The sequence below is a fragment of the Mesoplodon mirus genome (assembly GCF_964341445.2).
Source record: "Mesoplodon mirus genome assembly, chromosome: 4".
Taxonomy (NCBI): domain Eukaryota; kingdom Metazoa; phylum Chordata; class Mammalia; order Artiodactyla; family Ziphiidae; genus Mesoplodon; species Mesoplodon mirus.
In genome coordinates, this window is record NC_138979.1 from 38,918,556 (window position 1) to 38,936,043 (window position 17,488).

General features: G+C 50.1%; 1 protein-coding gene across 3 annotated transcripts in view; it reads right to left on the minus strand.

Annotated features, from left to right (window-relative positions):
• Positions 1-17,488, minus strand: part of ACAN (aggrecan) — a 62,765-nt gene that overhangs the window by 9,951 nt on the left and 35,326 nt on the right. For 2 of the 3 annotated variants that reach the window (XM_082616661.1, XM_082616662.1), the window contains exons 8-12: positions 15,654-15,828; positions 15,028-15,155; positions 13,412-13,705; positions 11,403-11,618; positions 5,217-8,297 (exon numbers count right to left, since the gene is read on the minus strand). In XM_082616661.1, the coding sequence (XP_082472787.1) occupies positions 5,217-8,297; positions 11,403-11,618; positions 13,412-13,705; positions 15,028-15,155; positions 15,654-15,828 (3,894 nt within the window). The remainder of the gene's footprint in view (positions 1-5,216; positions 8,298-11,402; positions 11,619-13,411; positions 13,706-15,027; positions 15,156-15,653; positions 15,829-17,488) is intronic. The other variant, XM_082616663.1, reaches the window with a different exon arrangement.

Sequence of the window (17,488 nt, forward strand, 5' to 3'; positions counted from 1 at the left end):
CATGAGGATGAAAGCTGGGCCTCTCTTCCACATGGAGACAGAGAAAGACACTGGAGTCCTGGATCTCAGCATCTCATTACCATTTCTGCTGCCCCAGCCAAGGGCTCACCGGTCATCACTAAGCAGGGACTTTGCGTCCTCTTCTCTCTAGTCCAACCAAAAGGGATGGTTTGTTCCTGAACAAGGCCCTCTAGTGATATCTCTAACTTAAGGGAGAAAATAACTGAGAACCCTGGTAAAGGTGAGGGTTCTGAGTTGGAGACCACAGGTCTCCACCCTGAAGGGGTCTTGTCCAGCTGTTGCCTGGGTCAGAGCCCAGGATTTCCAAGTTAGAGCTTATTTTGTTCATAGAAAAGGTTAAATGAGGTGACAGCAGGAGCTTTTACTTAAGTGATACCCAACCAAAAGGGTTGCCACTCGTAAATAGCATGGAATGAATGGTACCCCTCAAGTTGTTCAGTGTACAACCTGTGCAGCTGTATGTAGTGACCCTGGACATGACTTTCCTGGACAAGGATAGGCGGAACATCTCCTCAAGAAGCAGAGACAATTTCTTAGCTCAACAGATGCTCTGCACCCTGCAAAGACCTAGGATCAATCAGGATGAACAGAATTGAATACGTACAGCCACTTTCTGGTGTATCACAATCGACAGAAGGATTACAAGAGTATGTTTATCAGTTCCAATTTGCTTTAAAAACAAACATGATTAGATTAAAAGTATGTTATGGTTATTTATACTATCAAGTTGTTCATATTTTTAAAGTTTGATCTTGAATGTAACTTTAATATCCTGCTAAATTCAATTAGTTGCCTGCTAAAATCTGTCCATGGACTTCTTGGTTAAGTCAAGTCAAGAAGGTGTAATTTGTATTTTCACTCGTAACCCTGTATTTTCACTTGCTTGGAAAGCACTTCCCCCCACCTCCCAGGGATAAGGTGTCACTAGAATTCAAACATCACCCCACTAGGGGGAGAGACAGGGTCAGGTCATAGATCAGAACCCCAAGTCCACAAAGTAAAAGATGTCAGTTAAACAGAAAAGAGGCTGATTAAATTTTAAGTTCATGCCCTTCTAACCAAGGAGTTTAGAGAAATCCAGGCAATGCCAGTGATTCCTGGGAAATTGGACGTGAGACCTGATTTCTCAAATTTAGCTGCCCATTAAAATCACGGTGGTAGTTAATCTTTAGATTAAAAAGAATTATCACCAGCACCAGAGTCCCCCCCCCACCCCAGACCAAGTGAATCAGAATAGCTCAGGGCGGGGCCCAGGTGATTCTAAGGAGTAGCCAGGATTGAAGCCTCAGAATCAGAAATCTAATCCCCACAGGAAATACTGTATTAGCAATGGAGGTGGGGAGGATGCTTCTGCTTTTTAAGTGGATCTGAATAGGATAGTCCTGCTTTTTTTTTTTTTGGCCACGTTGCTAGGCATGCAGAATCTTAGTTCCCTGACCAGGGACCAAACCCGCACCCCCTGCAGTGGGAAGCACAGAGTCTTAACCACTGGACCACCAGGGAAGTCCCCAGTCGTGCTTTTAATTGCTAAAGAATCTAAGTATTCATTAAACATATTTATTTTGATGTAAAGAGTAGAGATTAATTATTTATCAAGAACTTATTTGTGGAATGCTGACTAAACAAGATGACACTGATCTATACGGTCTTTTAACAACCTGTGGTTCCCAGTTCTAGAGCCAAATGACAGGTGGGTGATCTGTGGATACTGGACACCTTCTGCAGTCCTTTTGGAAGCACCAGATCTTGAGCTTGAATTGAACAGGAGTGACTTGGGACCCCAGGGATAGAGTCATGGACAATGAGACCCCAGATTTTGCATGTGGATGACTCTTACCACTTGCCCTTTAGAGATGACAAAGCTTTTTGTAATCAGTGGCTTGAGAGATGGGGAAGGGGAACTGGTCAGATGTACACAGATGATCTTAATTCTCATAGCAGTGTTTCTCAGCTCTGCCTGCACACTGGAGTCACTTGGGAGTTTAAAAAACCCCAGTGCCAAGGCCACAGGACCATTCCAAACAGGATCTGTGGGGATGGGACCCAGTGCCAAGGCCACAGAACCACTCCAATCAGAATCTGCAGGGGTGGGACCCAGGCATCAGAATTTTTTTAAAGCTGAGAACCACTACCTTTGACCCTATTTACAAATGAGGTAGTGAGGGCTTGTCTGTGTGTCTAGTTGGACCAACTCCAATTCTACAGCTGTTCTTCATTCTGGTTCCCCTGAAGTCTGGCTTCTAGCTCTTTAAGACCGACAACCGGTTGTTATGTTCAAGAGAAGGCTTCTTATTTAACCGAGTGTGTTAAACAGCGAACACCTCAATTCTTGATTGGACTTGCTCAGTAAAGTTAGGCAAATCACTTAACCTCTCTGTGCTGCAGTTTCAAATGGGGATGATTACCAAGCTCTCAGAGCTGCCTAGGAAGAAATTGTGGGAAAGAAAGCCCTTTGGAAATATACACCATTAGAGAAAAGCTGTCCTTATAGCAGATTAGTTAAGGGCCATTGTCACCTACTTCTAATTTTAGAGGTGCCAGGACATGAGCCTTGCTGTGTGACTTCTGATACCAGTGTCACATTTTTGTTTCAAGCATCAGGTTGGGGAAGCAGTTGCTAAGAATGGAGAGAGGTGTCAGAAGATACCAAAAGAGGGCAAGGGGGTTCTGGTCCTGGCGGCTGTCCCCACCCCGGAAGTCCTGTCAGGCTCTGAGTCTGTTCCTCGCCGACCCAGGATGAGCTGGCCGACAGAGCTGAGCTCCACAACACTTCACCCAAGATGGGCCCCCTGCTGCTCTCCACCTGCACACCCAGACCCAGAGGGGGATGTGTCTGCACACCTGGCACGATGCCCCCCAGGGGCACTGCTCACGGGACAGACAGAGCCACTCCCACCGCTGACTGAAGACTTTGTGTGCTGGAAAGCGCGCAAGGTCTCCCTAAGTTTTCATCAGGGGCGCGCTCTCCCAGGACAAAGGCAGTGTTCTGCCTTCCCCTTGGGGGTGGATGACACAGGGGGATGTCTATAGCCCCTGGGGTCACTATGGCTCAGTGGAAACACTGTCCCCTCGGTAGAAAGGCCAGGACCTTCATAGGAGAGCCTACCTTCTCTGGCCACGGAGGCCCATAGTGTTCTCAGTCACGGCCCCCCACACGTGGGCAGAGGCTGACCCCAAATCGGGAGAGAGTGAATAGGTATTCATCTTAGTGCCTGTTTATATATAAACATATATATTTCCTGTCTAAGTGCCAAGGATACAGCATCTTTATATCATGAGTATCTAATGTATTATGAGGTGTTATTTTGCATATATATATTAATGTCTATAAACACAGAAGGCTTCTTTGTGTATGATGTAAAGGTATTTTGCATGTGTCCTAGGTATGAAGCCCTTTTAGGGAAGGCCTTGGGTCTCTGATGCCTGACTTCAGACAGGGTGGGGCTGAGGGCCTGGGAGCAGTGCAGAGAGCTAACCCAAGAATCTGAGCTTGGAGGGGACAGGGCGTTTCTTTTCTCAGGGGTGGTGGTGTTCATGAGCTGAGATGTCCTCATGGCCACAGTCCTCAAGGTGTTCAGGGAGCGACAGGTAGATTCTAATCTTGTTTTCAGGGCCACCTCCAATCAGAGGATCCCGCAGGCTCCTCACTCATCCCACAAGCTGCTTGGGCAAACAAGGGCCCCAGCGTGGTGGGTGCCCAGGGGTGGGGCACTGCTGGGTCACAGCTGACCTGCAGCCATGAATCCTGGAGCTGGGAGTGACAAGCTCTGACTGTGTCATCTCCTTCAGGGCCAGAAGGGGACCCAAACCCCACCCAGAGGCAAGCATGGAGGGGACCATAGGGGCTTTCCTGGAGGGCTCCACTCTGCATGATGCAAGACAGCCTCCATGGAGATTCCCTCCCGGGAGCTGTGGGGCACGATGGGGTCTCCTCAACACACACCCTAGCTCAACATTTCTTTGAAGTCTCAAGTTTTGTCTTCAAAATTCCAGCATGTTTTGCATTCTACTCATAAAACAATCATTGGCTTGACAAAAAAAACGAACTACTTCTCAGGTTAATTACTTGACTTTTTTCTCCTAAACTGCCATGTAGACCGGACGCTCTAGAAAGACGTGCCGTGTTTACCCTGTGCCTGCTACTCAGCACGTCACTGTGTACTCTCCTTCCCAGTGTGAGAAGCCTGAGCCCCAACTGACCTTGGTTGCCTCCTCCCAACCCCTCTGCCTGCACCCCCCATGGCCGATGAGGCTCTTACCTATGTCGCAGTGCTTGCCAGTGTGGCCAGGGGGGCACAGGCATATGACGTGTCCCTCTGTCTCCTGGCAGGTCCCAGCACCGCAGGGCTCCTTGGCACAGGTGGTGGGGTCTGCAACCCCCGGGGAGAGGCTGAGCATCAAGAATGTAGCTGCCTGGGGTACAGCACAGCCTCTATGACCTCGAGGGTGGGGCCTGAGGCCCCAGAAGCCCACAAGGCTGGTTCTGGGTCAACACGCTTCTGAGGACTCTGTCCCTCCTGAGTCCCAGCATCTGGGAGCGGTTGGGGGCTCTCTGACTGGGGAAGGTCTCTCAGTACACAGGGGGAGGCAAGGGATCCCAACGCAAAAAGCAAAGGAAAATCATCAGCCTCTGGTGCTCAGTGCCAGGTTTGTGTCAAGGTGAGGCCATCACTATAGTACAGAGGATTCACCTGTGCAGGGTGAGGGTGGGGAGGCAGGGTCTAAAGGCAGGACACGGCCAAAACGACACTACATAGTTCCTTGAACTGTGCAGGTTTTCACCCTGCACAAAGCAAATACTGGGGCATAAATGTCATCAGCAGATTCATTCTCTCAACTCACACTCACTCCATGGGAAAGGGGCATGAGCAGAATTTCCAGCACTATCTAAATAGTGTTTCCCGTGCCAAGTACAGACAGTTGAATTCACATATAAATGTTTGTGTCATGTAACTCCACTGTAACAATAATAATCACGAATCTACAAGTGTGCACTGTGTGCAAAGTATGACACTTGTTCTCTACATATTTATATCTTGCTTAATCTTCCTTGGTACTATTCCTGTTCTACAGTTCTCAGAGAGGTTAAGAAACTTGCTTGAGGCCGCACAGCTCATCTGTGCTCAGAACTTGAATCTACATGGCTACAGTCTGAACTACCCAAACCATTTAAAGGAAAATAATCCCAACAATACCTGCCGTGGTTGCCTCTGATTCATCTGTCCCTCCTGGAGAGGTTGGGATGGAAGCATCAGTTGGGGAGGTGGGTGTTTTGGCTGTTTGGGTCTCTTCTCCTGAGTGCACGGGGCTTGAGGACTCGATTTCTAGATGCGCCTCTGCAGGGCTCTGGGTCTGCTGAATCCACTTGGATTCCAGGATGGTGGGGCTGATGACAACATCCAATCCCGAGATGTGACCAGACAGGTCTCCGCTGATTTCAGTCCTGTCTCCAGAAGCCACGGGAGTGGCCGAAGGTGAGCCTGATGCCTCTGTGCCCACATCATAGGTGGTGGTTGACTCTCCACTCACTTCCGGGGCAGCCGAGCCCTCCCTGGGGCCTTCCTGAAAGGCTGAGGTGCTACCTGTTACTCCCAGGCCTGAGGCTTCCTCCAGATCAGCTTCATGGAAGGCGGAGGTGGTTCCACTCAGATCAGGGGACCTGGAAGTGCCTCCGCTGGCCTCGGGGGCAGCTCCCACCTCAGCCTCAGGATAGGCAGACGTCTCGCTGCTAGATTCTGGGACTGATGATGCTTCTACTCCAGACCCAGGGAACCTTGGTGCATCCCCAGATGCAGAGGCTTCTCCACTGGACTCAAAAAGCTGGGGGGTGTATGTTACAGGGGGTCTTTGGCCCAGTTCCTGGGAAACAGTTGGTTCAGTAACACCCTCCACGAACTCAGAAATGATTAAAGTAACTTCTGGAGGTCCTGAGGCCTCCCCACTGGTGCTCGTGGGTGCAGAGGATTCTCCGCTTACATCAGTGGTGCCAGAAAAGTCCCCACTAAAATATGGAGTACTTGATGGCTCTCCACTGGGCTCTACCAGTCCAGACTGACTTAGGTCCAAAAGTCCTGAATGGTCTCCAGACATGTCTGGTGCTCCAGAAGGGGCACCACTAAGTTCCAAAATGCCCGAAGGCCCTTCTCCTGCTTCTTGGGCTGTTGGAGCCTGGGTTACAGATTCCACCAAAGTTCTGTCTACAAGAGAGACAGTGGAGAAACCAGATGGAAGTCCATGGCGGTCATATGCTCCGGAGGGCAGGCTGCTCCCACTCTCAGCTCCAGAGGACTCTCCACTGACCTCAGCTACTCTGCTTGGCAGGCCACTGAATTCTGGAGGCTGTGGTGTAAACCTACTGGAGTCAATTACTCCAGAAGATAGTCCACTGACATCCACTATCCCAGATGTGCCTGAGAGATCTGCCTCTCCTGAAGGGAGGCCACTGAGTTCCACGGACCCTAAACCTTCTCCTTCTTTAAATGTAGTTGGGGTCACTTCAACCAAACTGGTGTCCACGAATGTAATGCCAGAAGATTCACCACTGCCACCCACAGCACTGGAAACCAGGTCAGGGATTCCGGATGTTGTCCCACTGAACCCTGGTAACCCCGATGGCTGCCCACTGAGATCAGGGATCCCAGACGTTTCTCCACTCAGGTCGGTTATGCCAAATGGTGGACCAATGCCAGAAAGAACTCCAGAAGCTTCTCCACTGATTTCTGGTTGTCCGGAGGACAGTCCACTAAGCTCAGTCGCACCAGATGTTTCCCCAGAAAACCCTGATGGCTGCCCACTGACCTCAGAAAGTCCAGATGTTCCCCCACTAATGTCAGGAAACCCTGATGGCTGTCCACTGACACCAAAGAGTCCAGATGTTTCCCCACTGATGTCAGGAGTCCCAGATGCCTGGCCACTGAGTTCAGCTCCTGAAGAGAGCCCGCTTGCTCCTCCACTAATGTCCAGCTCACTGAAGGGCAGCCCAGATGTTTCTCCAGCACCACTGATGCCAATGGTTCCCCTTCCTTCTAGTTCACCTGCAGTGGTGGCTGTGACCACTTCCACCAATGTAGTATCCACTAGGGAGACAGTTGGGAACCCAGATGGAAGTCCACTGAAGTCAGGAAGGCCAGAAGATGGGCCACTTCCAAGGTCCACCCCAGAGTACTCACCACTAACTCCAGAGGGAAGGCCACTTGCTTCTGGAGCTTGCCCACTTCCTAGAGTTCCAGAAGGTATTCTGCCAAGGTCCAAGACTCCAGAAGCTGACCCAGTCAAGTCTTCTTTTCCAGAAGTCAACCCACTAAGATCCTCAGCTCCAGAAGCAGAGATCTCCAGACTTTCCCTTCCAGAAGGAAGTCCACTAAGGTCCCCTACTCCAGAAGCAGAGGTCTCTAGATGATCCTCACCTACAGAAGGAAGTCCACTGAGGTCCTCTACCCCAGAGACAGAGGTCTCTAGACCCTCTCCTCCAGAAGGAAGTCCACTGATGTCCCCTACTCCAGAGGCAGAGGCTTCTGGACCTTCTCCAGAAGGAAGTCTGCTGAGATCCTCTATTCCAGAGGCAGAGGCTTCTGGACCTTCTCCAGAAGGCAGTCCACTGAGGTCCTCTACTCCAGAGACAGAGGTCTCTAGATCCTCTCTTCCAGAAGGAAGTCCACTGAGGTCTCCTACTCCAGAGGCAGAGACTTCTGGACCTTCTCCAGAAGGCAGTCCACTGAGGTCCCCTACTCCAGAGACAGAGCCCTCTGGGACCTCACCTCCAGAGGGCAACCTGTCAACTTCAGGAGTGCTGGTCCACGTAATTCTGTCTTCATCTCCTGAAGCCAGTCCGCTTTCCACAGGCAGGCCTGAGCCCACTGTAGAGGTGAGCCCACTGAAGTCAAGGTCTGCAGAGGGCAGTCCACTTGCAATTTCCCCTGAGGGCTGCCCACTGGAGTCTATGTGTCCTGAAATTTCTCCACTGCCTGTGAAGTCACCACTGACTTCAGGCACCCCAGATACCTCCCCAGAGCCTGGCAGCTCAGTCCTGCTGGGCACTGGGGCTGAAAGTGTGGATGGTTCCTCTGAGGGGAACAGCTCCTCTGAGGGGAATGGTTTCTCCGAGGGGAACGGTTCTTCTGAGGGGAATGGCTCCTCTGAGGGGAATGGTTCTTCTGAGGGCAACGGCTTTTCTGAGGGCAATGGTTCCTCCGAGGCTGAGGGCACTTCCGTTGCAGAAGGGCCTTCTGTGCTCTCCTCTGTTGCTGTGCTAGTGGGAAGCCATGTAGGAGGGACCCCTGGAGGAAAGGAAGAAGAAAGATGAGGTGTGGATTTAGTAACTCTGCCCCATTTTAAGCTCATGCAGAGAAGCTGAACTCCATTCCTTCCACGGTAAAACTTTTCTCTCAAGAGCTCAGAGATGTGTCCAGACATTTGCAAATGGAACCTCACACAGCCTCTTGGGAAGGATGGGGACCAGGAAACTCCCCGCCACCCTCAGGCTATACTTTTTGAGACCCTAGGGGGCGCCATTCACACTAGTTACAGAATGTGGGGGACTGGCTGCCACTGAAGACAGTCAAGGTCACCTTTCAAGTACTTCCACATTATTACCTCATTTATCTAAAACCATGATTTTTAAAGTGTGGTCTCCAGACTATCAGCACAAGCATCACCCGGGAACTTGACAGAAAAGCGAATTCTCAGATCCTACCCCAGCTCCACTGACTTAGGAATTCTGGGGCGGGACATGGCACTATGTGTTTTAAATTTATTTATTTATTTATTTATTTAGGGCTGTGTTGGGTCTTCGTTTCTGTGTGAGGGCTTTCTCTAGTTGTGGCAAGCGGGGGCCACTCTTCATCGCGGTGTGCGGGCCTCTCACCATCGCGGCCTCTCTTGTTGCGGAGCACAGGCTCCAGACGCGCAGGTTCAGTAGTTGTGGCTCACGGGCCTACTTGCTCCGCGGCATGTGGGATCTTCCCAGACCAGGGCTCGAACCCGTGTCCCCTGCATTGGCAGGCAGATTCTCAACCACTGCACCACCAGGGAAGCCCGCACTATGTGTTTTAATAAGCTCTCCCTACCATGCTGATACTCTTTGAAAGTGGGAATTGTTCATCGGGACCAATCCCTCTGAGGCTGAGAGGGCCAGGTGATGTTTGCAAAAATATGTCAACTTTTTCAATTCTGAGAGCCCTATTACAGAGGACTTGGAAAATATAGAAAAAAAAGAAAAGAACAGAAAAGAAAACCCCACCATCCTAAATAATCATGGTTACATTATTTTCTTTCTGTCTTGCTTCCTTTGGCATTTAACAATAACCTGCATGTATTTTTGGGCTAATTTCCCAGGCAGAGAACATGAGCAGAGAGGGTACTTGGTCCCAGTGGGCAGGTTTACAGCCTACTCTCACTTAAAGGAGAATCCTGGAGGAGGGTGGGGAGTTTGATATAGCAGTGGTGACATGTAAGATGGTTTTAAATGGATATATACACACACACACATACATGTATTGGGTTGGCCAAAAGTTCGTTTGGGTTTTTCTGTAAGAGGCTATGGACAAACCCGAACGAACTTTTTGGCCAACCATATATATATATATATATATATATATATATATATATATATATATATATATATATAAACATATCAGAAAATAGCCACTTACAGATATGATATAACGTTTCTCTTTGAAATACATCTACATTTCTTTTCAAAAGGAGGTCAATTTAAAGAAAAAGATACAGAGTTAATAGCAGTAGAGATGGTTCCCCGGTAAGGCTCAAATCAGCGAGGTGGTGGGGAACTGAAGAAATATTGGAAAACATTTCTATGGGGCCAATGGAGTCCCCTCCCATGGATAACTCCTGTTAGTGGCTGCCCGAGTCCTGTGCCAAGCCACACACTCATGCCAAAGAGGACTTGGTCATTCTTGTTCTTGTGAAGGTCAAGGAAAGGGCCTCAAGCAGGTATGGCTGCTGGGTGAGGTCTCAGGTTTAGAATCCCACCTGCTCCACTGATGCACCTTTACCTTCTGGTTTTGCATTTCCAGCACCCAGAGGAGCACTTGGTGTGGCCAAATTGCTTGGGAACTGAATGACTGGATAAATTAGTGGGAAGCTTTGATATATTCCTTTCTTCAAATGCATGTACCTCTGGGAGAGCTGACTCTAAAAGGTGCACACAAGTTACTATGCATTGCTCTAATTCAGCCTTACCCAAAGTGGGCCATGTTAAAAATGCTCCGTGAAGGGGCTTCCCTGGTGGCACAGTGGTTAAGAATCTACCTGCCAATGTAGGAGACACGGGTTCGAGCCCTGGTCCGGGCAGATCCCACATGCTGCATAGTAACTAAGCCCGTGCACAACTACTGAGCCTGCGCTCTAGAGCCCACGAGCCACAACTACTGAAGTCCGTGCACCTAGAGCCTGTGCTCTGCAACAAGAGAAGCCACCACAATGAGAAGCCCTGAGAAGACCACACACTGCAACAAAGAGCAGCCCCCATTCGCCACAACTAGAGAAAGGCCACGTGCAGCAACGAAGACCCAACGCAGCCTAAATAAATAAATAAATAAATAAATAAGTTAATTAATTTTAAAAAAATGAAAATGCTCCGTGAAAAGAAAAAGACACTGTGATCAGATTCATTTGGCACACACCGAATACATTGCCCCCCTCTGCCTTACAGTGCATATTAGCATATCCAAAGCTCTGAGAAGGTCTGCAGTGGGGGAAATCTGTATCTTCCTGTAAGCCAGGACTTCCCAAACCTTATGGCTAGAAAACGCTTTTTCCAATAGGGTTTGGGGTCTTCCGATTTCATCCCATCAAGTCCCATCTGATTTAATCATAACAGATGCTGCTCAGCAAGTTCTGACTGGGGACGCCTGGCCCAGAAGAGGGGCACGGAAGGAGAAGCAGGGCAAGGAGACAGGTCACAGCCAGACTGCCCACAGCCACCCCCTCCCAGGCCCTTTCCCCTCTACTGGAGCTCCTCCTGCAAGAGAGTTTTTAAGAGGTTAGAGAGTAGGGGTGTAACTGCAGGAGCACAGAATGAGAGCCCTCTGATTGACACAGTGCTGGGCATTTGGGGTGTGTAGCTGGAAGACAGTGCAGAGAGAGAGACAGAGACAGAGAGAGAGAGAGAGAGAGAGAGAGAGGGAAAGAGGTGTGTTTTATGAACAAAGCTGCCCTTTCTCTCCCTTGGGGGTTGGTCCTAGAGGCTCGCTGAGGTGGCCGAAGTTGCCCACAGTGGCACACTTAGCTAGTGTAAGGGCTGGGGAAACAGAGCACAAGTCCCGGAGGGGACCACCCTGCCCTCCCCCCACCGGGGCACACCCTAGGCTGCCAGGCGTGTGACTCATCGGGACGTGGCTCGGAGCCCGAGCCACACAGACCTGGCAGTGGGGAAGTGCCCGCTGGCGTGTAGGCGGGCTCCCATTCCGTCTGGTTTTCTGGCTCAGTGATGAAGTCTGGGATTGCAGTCGTCTCCTCCTCAACAGGGACAGCAGCCACGCTGGGCCCCACTTCAGTAGTGATCCAGTGTTCCACCTCAGGGCGCTCTGTGGGTGCGCTACCCTCCTCTTGTCCTGGAGAGGGCGCCGCCGAGATGCCTAAAGGGCATGCGGGTGGTGAGGGTTCCTTCTTACCAGTGACCCAATCCAGGCTGGCCCTTCTTGAGGGGAACTAGGGGATCCTGAGGTGGGCCAGGCCTGTGCACAAACCTTACTGGTCCTCGGCCTCCCACCACCCCACCCAGTCCAGTAGGATGGCTCTTGTCCTCAATTAATAAGAGCCGTTTGCATCAGCTATATCAATATGCACACACCATCGGCACTTTATTTCAGGGTGGTCTGGGGCACCTCTTCTGCAGAATCTATTATACCTGCCAGGCATTGTTTAAAGGTGTTATGTATATAAAATCATTTTATCCCACAATGGCCATGTGAAACAGATACTATTATCTCATTTACAGATAGGGAAACTAAGGCACGGAGTTAAGTGACTTGTCCAGTATCAGTGGCTTCTAAGTGATAGATCTAGTCTTTGGATCCAAGTATCTGGTGCCAGACTCTCTGCTCTCAAGTACTGCAATGATGCTGCTTTTCTTGGGATCAGAAATTATATTCCAAGTGTGTCTGGATCAAAATCAGGAGAGTTCTATTTAAAATGCATGAAGCCATCCTGGCACTGATGGCTGAAGGCAGGATTCATTGACTGGGGGTAATTGTTCTGGTTTAGTAGGCTTGATTGGGAAGGAAGCCAAACTTCTTGGAAGTTATATAAGAGGCTGAGTTTACGGAGGGTTGGGCATTGATGGTGGAGATGCATGGGAGGAATTTACTGGGAGGCTAACTGGCTTGGCTTCTAATTCCCAGAGCAGGGAGAAGGGTACTGGGGCAAGAGCCTCATCAAATCCTCTGGGAGGGGATTGGCTTTCTTAGGCTCGCAGAGTGGGACTGAACTTTCTTTGAATTAGGTTTTAAAAGGGGACCTGAAAGTCTGGGAAACTTTGGGGCACTCAGGGTTTTTTAAAAATTAACTTTATTTTGAAATAATTACAGATTCATGGGCAGTTACAAATACACTGAGTTTTGATGTATAATATGTAAAATATGGTACAAGCCATTACTACAATCTACACACTAGGCAGTGCATCTAGACCCATGGACCCTGTGAGAACTCATCCAATCAGAACCCAGCAAGGCCTTGGCCATGCCCTGGCCATGCCCACTGAGTTGTTTGATGATGTCACTCTCAGAACTCTGGTAACATGGCATTGAGTACCCAGCATGGGTCAATTTAAAATGTGAATTTTTGGTGCTTGGTGAAGAATAATAATTTGACTAAACTCATCACAGAAATACTTAGAAGGTGAAAATTTGACAAAGGTGTACAAATTAAAACAGTCTATGTATATATATATGTGTGTGTGTTATTTAGTTATAATAATAAAGGTAACATTTATTGAGCATTTACCATGTCCTAGGCACCATGCCAAGCATTCTGTGTGCACTACCCTTGTTAATCCTTCCAGCAACTCTTTGAGGTAGGAACTATTGTATCACTATTTTATAGATGAAGCAGAGGAACAGAGAGGTTAAGTGACTTGCACAAGGTCACATAGCTACTAAGCAGCAGAGCCATGATTAAAATTCAGGTCTGCCTGATCCTAGAGCCCAAGTTCTTACTCATGTCTCTCTATGTGTCTCTGGGAGCATTTTAGAGGGATGTGCTTGCCTTGGGGTCAAAGCCTAAGGTCATGCTAGCTCCAGAGCTGCCCCTGCCCAGAAAAACTGACTTTTTCCTCTTTGCTGTGATGGATGGACGGAGATCAGGAGGGATGAGCCAGGGGAGTCACCACCCCAGACAGAAGGGGTGCCGAAGGAGAGGTGAAGGCACATACCTCGGAAGCAGAAGGCGTGGTGCCGGGACAGCGGGTCCAGGAGGCCTGTCTGGTTGGGGTAGAGATAGACGGTTCTCACACCTGGCTTGTCCCCGCCGCAGGCAGGCCTTGGGGTGACGATGGGGTAGCGGAGGCTGCCGTCAGAGAGCCAGCCAGCGTAGCATTTGTCCAGGCCGTGGCTCCAGGCAGCATAGAGCTGGCCCGTGGTGGCCAGTGTGGCGTTTTGGGTTTCACAGAACTCCTGTGCTTCCTGGAAGGTGAACTGCTCCAGGCGTGTGGCGAAGAACACCTCCCCTGGGGGCAGAGGCAGATGGCAGGTGTGACCCTCCACCCTCACGGGCAGAGCAGCCTCTGCTCACCCAGGGGCAGGGGAACTGAAGTAAGACGAGTTGGTTTCTCACCATGGGAAGAACCTCCCCTCCTTCCCTCCTTTCTGGATTCTCCAGTCACACTTAGACACCCCCTCCTCTGGCTAACAGAAGAACTCCCTTGGGCACCCTGTGCTCCCCCAAACCACAGCATTTAATCACTGAGCACTGAATGCTGTGGACCTGCCAACCCACTCGCCCCACTGTCATCCCCACCCTGTGAGCTCATCGAGGGCAGGAGGCGGGGCCTGTAGCTGCTGTTGGGGGTTGGGGTCCCAATACCCAGAACAATACCCGGGTCTCTGTCTGATTTTGGAGAAGGAAGTTCACATTTACTGAAAACCTGCTTATACCAGGCACTTTTCATGCACGTCTTATTTAATACTCAAAAAAGTCTCTGACATAAGCATAAATCAGCCACATTTTATTGATGAGAAAACTGAGGCCTAGAGAGGTTAAGTAACTTGTCCAGTTCCCAAAACAAGTGAGTGGCAATGTTGAGCTCTTTCCTGAATATGAGCATTTCCAAAATTGGGTTCACTGGAATGGTAATTTGGGGATTTTAATTGAAATGAAAAGAAATGAAATAAGACCAAACAAAGGGTCTGTGTTTGTTTTTTTTTTTTTGCAGTACGCAGGCCTCTCACTGTTGTGGCCTCTCCCGTTGAGGAGCACAGGCTCCGGACGCGCAGGCTCAGTGGCCATGGCTCACGGACCCAGCTGCTCCGTGGCATGTGGGATCCTCCTGGACCTGGGCACGAACCTGTGTCCCCTGCATCGGCAAGCGGACTCTCAACCACTGCACCACCAGGGAAGTCCCAAGGGTCTGTGTTTAACTAAGCTTGGGCGATGCTTGTTAAGCAGAGTTAAAGAGATTTTTTTTTACTGCAGGACTTGTCAGAGCCTTTGATTTGTTCATGGGCATTGGGATTCTCCATGAGGCAGAAGGTGTATATAATACTTTTTGGTATAAGTAAATTAATCCATTTATCCATAGAACTTATTGCTTTTTCAAGAAACCTATGCTCCCCTGCAATGCTGGGGAATCCACATGAACCATCTGGGAGGGAGAGGAGGGGCCTGACCTGAGAGACCGGCTGGGAAGCCCTTCTTTCTTAAACAGGATCCTTCCCCTGCTCCCCGCCCAGGTGGGAACGGGATTAGGTGGATGGTAATTCCCTCTTCTCTGTGTCACCCCATCAGCCCCCTGCCTGTCTAGAGACCGAAATGTGAGAACGTGGTCTGTACCATCGAGTCTGTCCACGTAGCAGTAGACATCGTAGGTTTCTGATGGTGGTCGCACGCCATAGGTCCGGACCCCTGGGCTGCTGTCCTTGTCACCCACACACGGGGTCCGTGGGCTTACAATGGGGTATCTGCAGAGGAGGATGGGAGGGGCTGATGAAGGCCTGTTGAGGGGGCTGGGGATGCAGAGCCTCAGAGTGTGGCCAGCAGGTCACTTGGGGACTTGGGCAGGGTGTGTCTTCTGCTGTCCAGTGGGATTCAAACCAGGAAGGAACCTCTCATGCAGCACATTCCCTGTGTGGCTGGGGGAAGGGTCTGGGGGCCCCTGGGGGATTCCTGGCTTCAGAAGAAAACCCACGGCATGGAAGGGCCAAGCTGGGGAGGACTGCGGGGCTTGACAAGGAGCTCTCTCTATGTCTCTTGTGGTGAAATGGCCAAGGAGTTAATGTCACCTGAGGCCCATTCCCACTGTCTCAGAATATGCCTTGATTCTGAGGGAGAAATTAAGGGATTAGCCAGAAACCACTAATTAATGGGCATGCAATGTGGTGAGTGCCCGCTCTGGCTCCCCAAGCCTGACCTCTCATGGTTGGGTTTGGGTTAAGAGGGGAGCCCAGCTAGTCTGTCACCTGACGGTCTGGTCCTGCAGCCAGCCGGCGTCACACTGCTCGTAGCCTGCTTCATAGGCGGCCTGGAGCTGTTGGGGCGAGGCGATGACGGCCCCGGTGCGCAGGCAGGCCTGCTGGGCCTCCTCAAAAGTCAGTGAGTAGCGGGAGGAGCCCGGGCGGTAGTGGAACACAACTCCTGGGTGGGGAGGAGAGGGAGAGAAGGAGAGACAGGTCAGGCTCAAGGCATGGACCAGGTGCCACAATGCCAGTGACCATGGTGCCTGTTTCTCAAGGCTCTGCAGGTGTGGAGGGAGCCCTGGCTTCTTTAGGAATGACCTCCCTTCATCCCCTCCTTCCTTTCCTACTCCCGATCTGATTCCTAGTCAAGCTAGTCCTCTCTGCTTGTTCAAACCACTCCTGAAAGCCACCTCCTTGAGAGAGCCTTCTAGGACTCTTCTGCCATAAGTCTTCCCAACCTTCCTTTCTGGGCTCCCCACTCCTAGGCTGCTCATTGTTCCCGTTACTCTTTAAAACAAATGCATTTTCTCTTATTATGGAAAGAATAAACAATCATTACAGAGCATTTGGAAAATATAGAGAAGGATAAGGAAGAAATCAAACAACCACTGCATTTCTTCCACTTGGCCCAGGGTCCAGGGTTCAGGGGATGGGTGGTCCTCCTGAAAGTGGCTGCAAGAGTTTGTGTGGGTGCACCGGGTGTATTTCTGGGGAGTGAGCTCATAGCTTTTGCCAGATTCCCAAAGGGTCTGGGGTCCACACAGCTTATCCCGGAGCCCCTACTTACTCTGCCTCCCCCATTGCATTCAGCTGGACACACATTTGCTTTTGACACTCCCCTGGGTGACTGGCCAGTTTATGTCACAGCTGTGGATCCCCAATCTGAGTCTGCCCCTGTTCTTGTCCTGTTCTGGGTTAGATGTTCATGTGTCCATTGGCACCTTCCCATGTGGTGGCCACGTGGAGAGAGTGAGGGTCTCTCCAGCCCTGGGCCAACCCTGGGACTCAGCTGTTGTTGGTGTTACTCCAAAACTTCTAAACAACTCTTCCTTCTCAACCTACTGTATTAATCTGGGCAATTCAGGTTGAAATCTCACTTGGTGGCATCGTGGGTGTGATGGTGGATGGCAGTGTCCATTTGCCCATATTCCAGGAGGGGACACCACCAAGGTCCTTAAGGAGGCCACCCCAGTACGTCCTTCCTGATCACAGACTTGAGTCTGGGGACAAGTTGGGCTTTATGTGATGTGACATCCCAATCATCCAGACACTTAATTAAGCACCTGAAACACCATCATCCCAGAACTGGGGTGGCAAACGTTTTCTGGAAAGGGCCAGACAGAACACATTTTAGGCTTCGTGGGCTTAATGGTTTCTGCACAATTATTTAATCCTACCATGACAGCCCTAAATGGCCACAGACAACATTTTACCAAATGGGTGTGGTTTTTTTTCCAATCAAACTTTATTTGTGGACATTAAAGTTTGAATTTTATATAATTTTCATTATATGTCACAAAATATTCTTCTTCTTTTGACTTTTCCCCTCAAGTATTTAAAAAGGTTCTTAACTCTTAGTTCATGGGCCATATAAAAACAGAGGATGGGCTGGATTTGGTCCGCGGGCCAGTTTGCTGACCCCTGTCCTGGAGGGTCAGTGCTGTGTGAGGCCCGGGGGTCACCCAGTGCAGCCGATCTCAAGCGGTTTTATTCTGTGGAAGTGCCTGATGGGGCTAGGAGGGCCCCTGGGAAAAAGAGCCCCCGTTCTCCACCACACTTCACCTCTACCTGTTGATATATACCACCTGTGACTTCATTGGAAGGAAATGCTTTGTGGC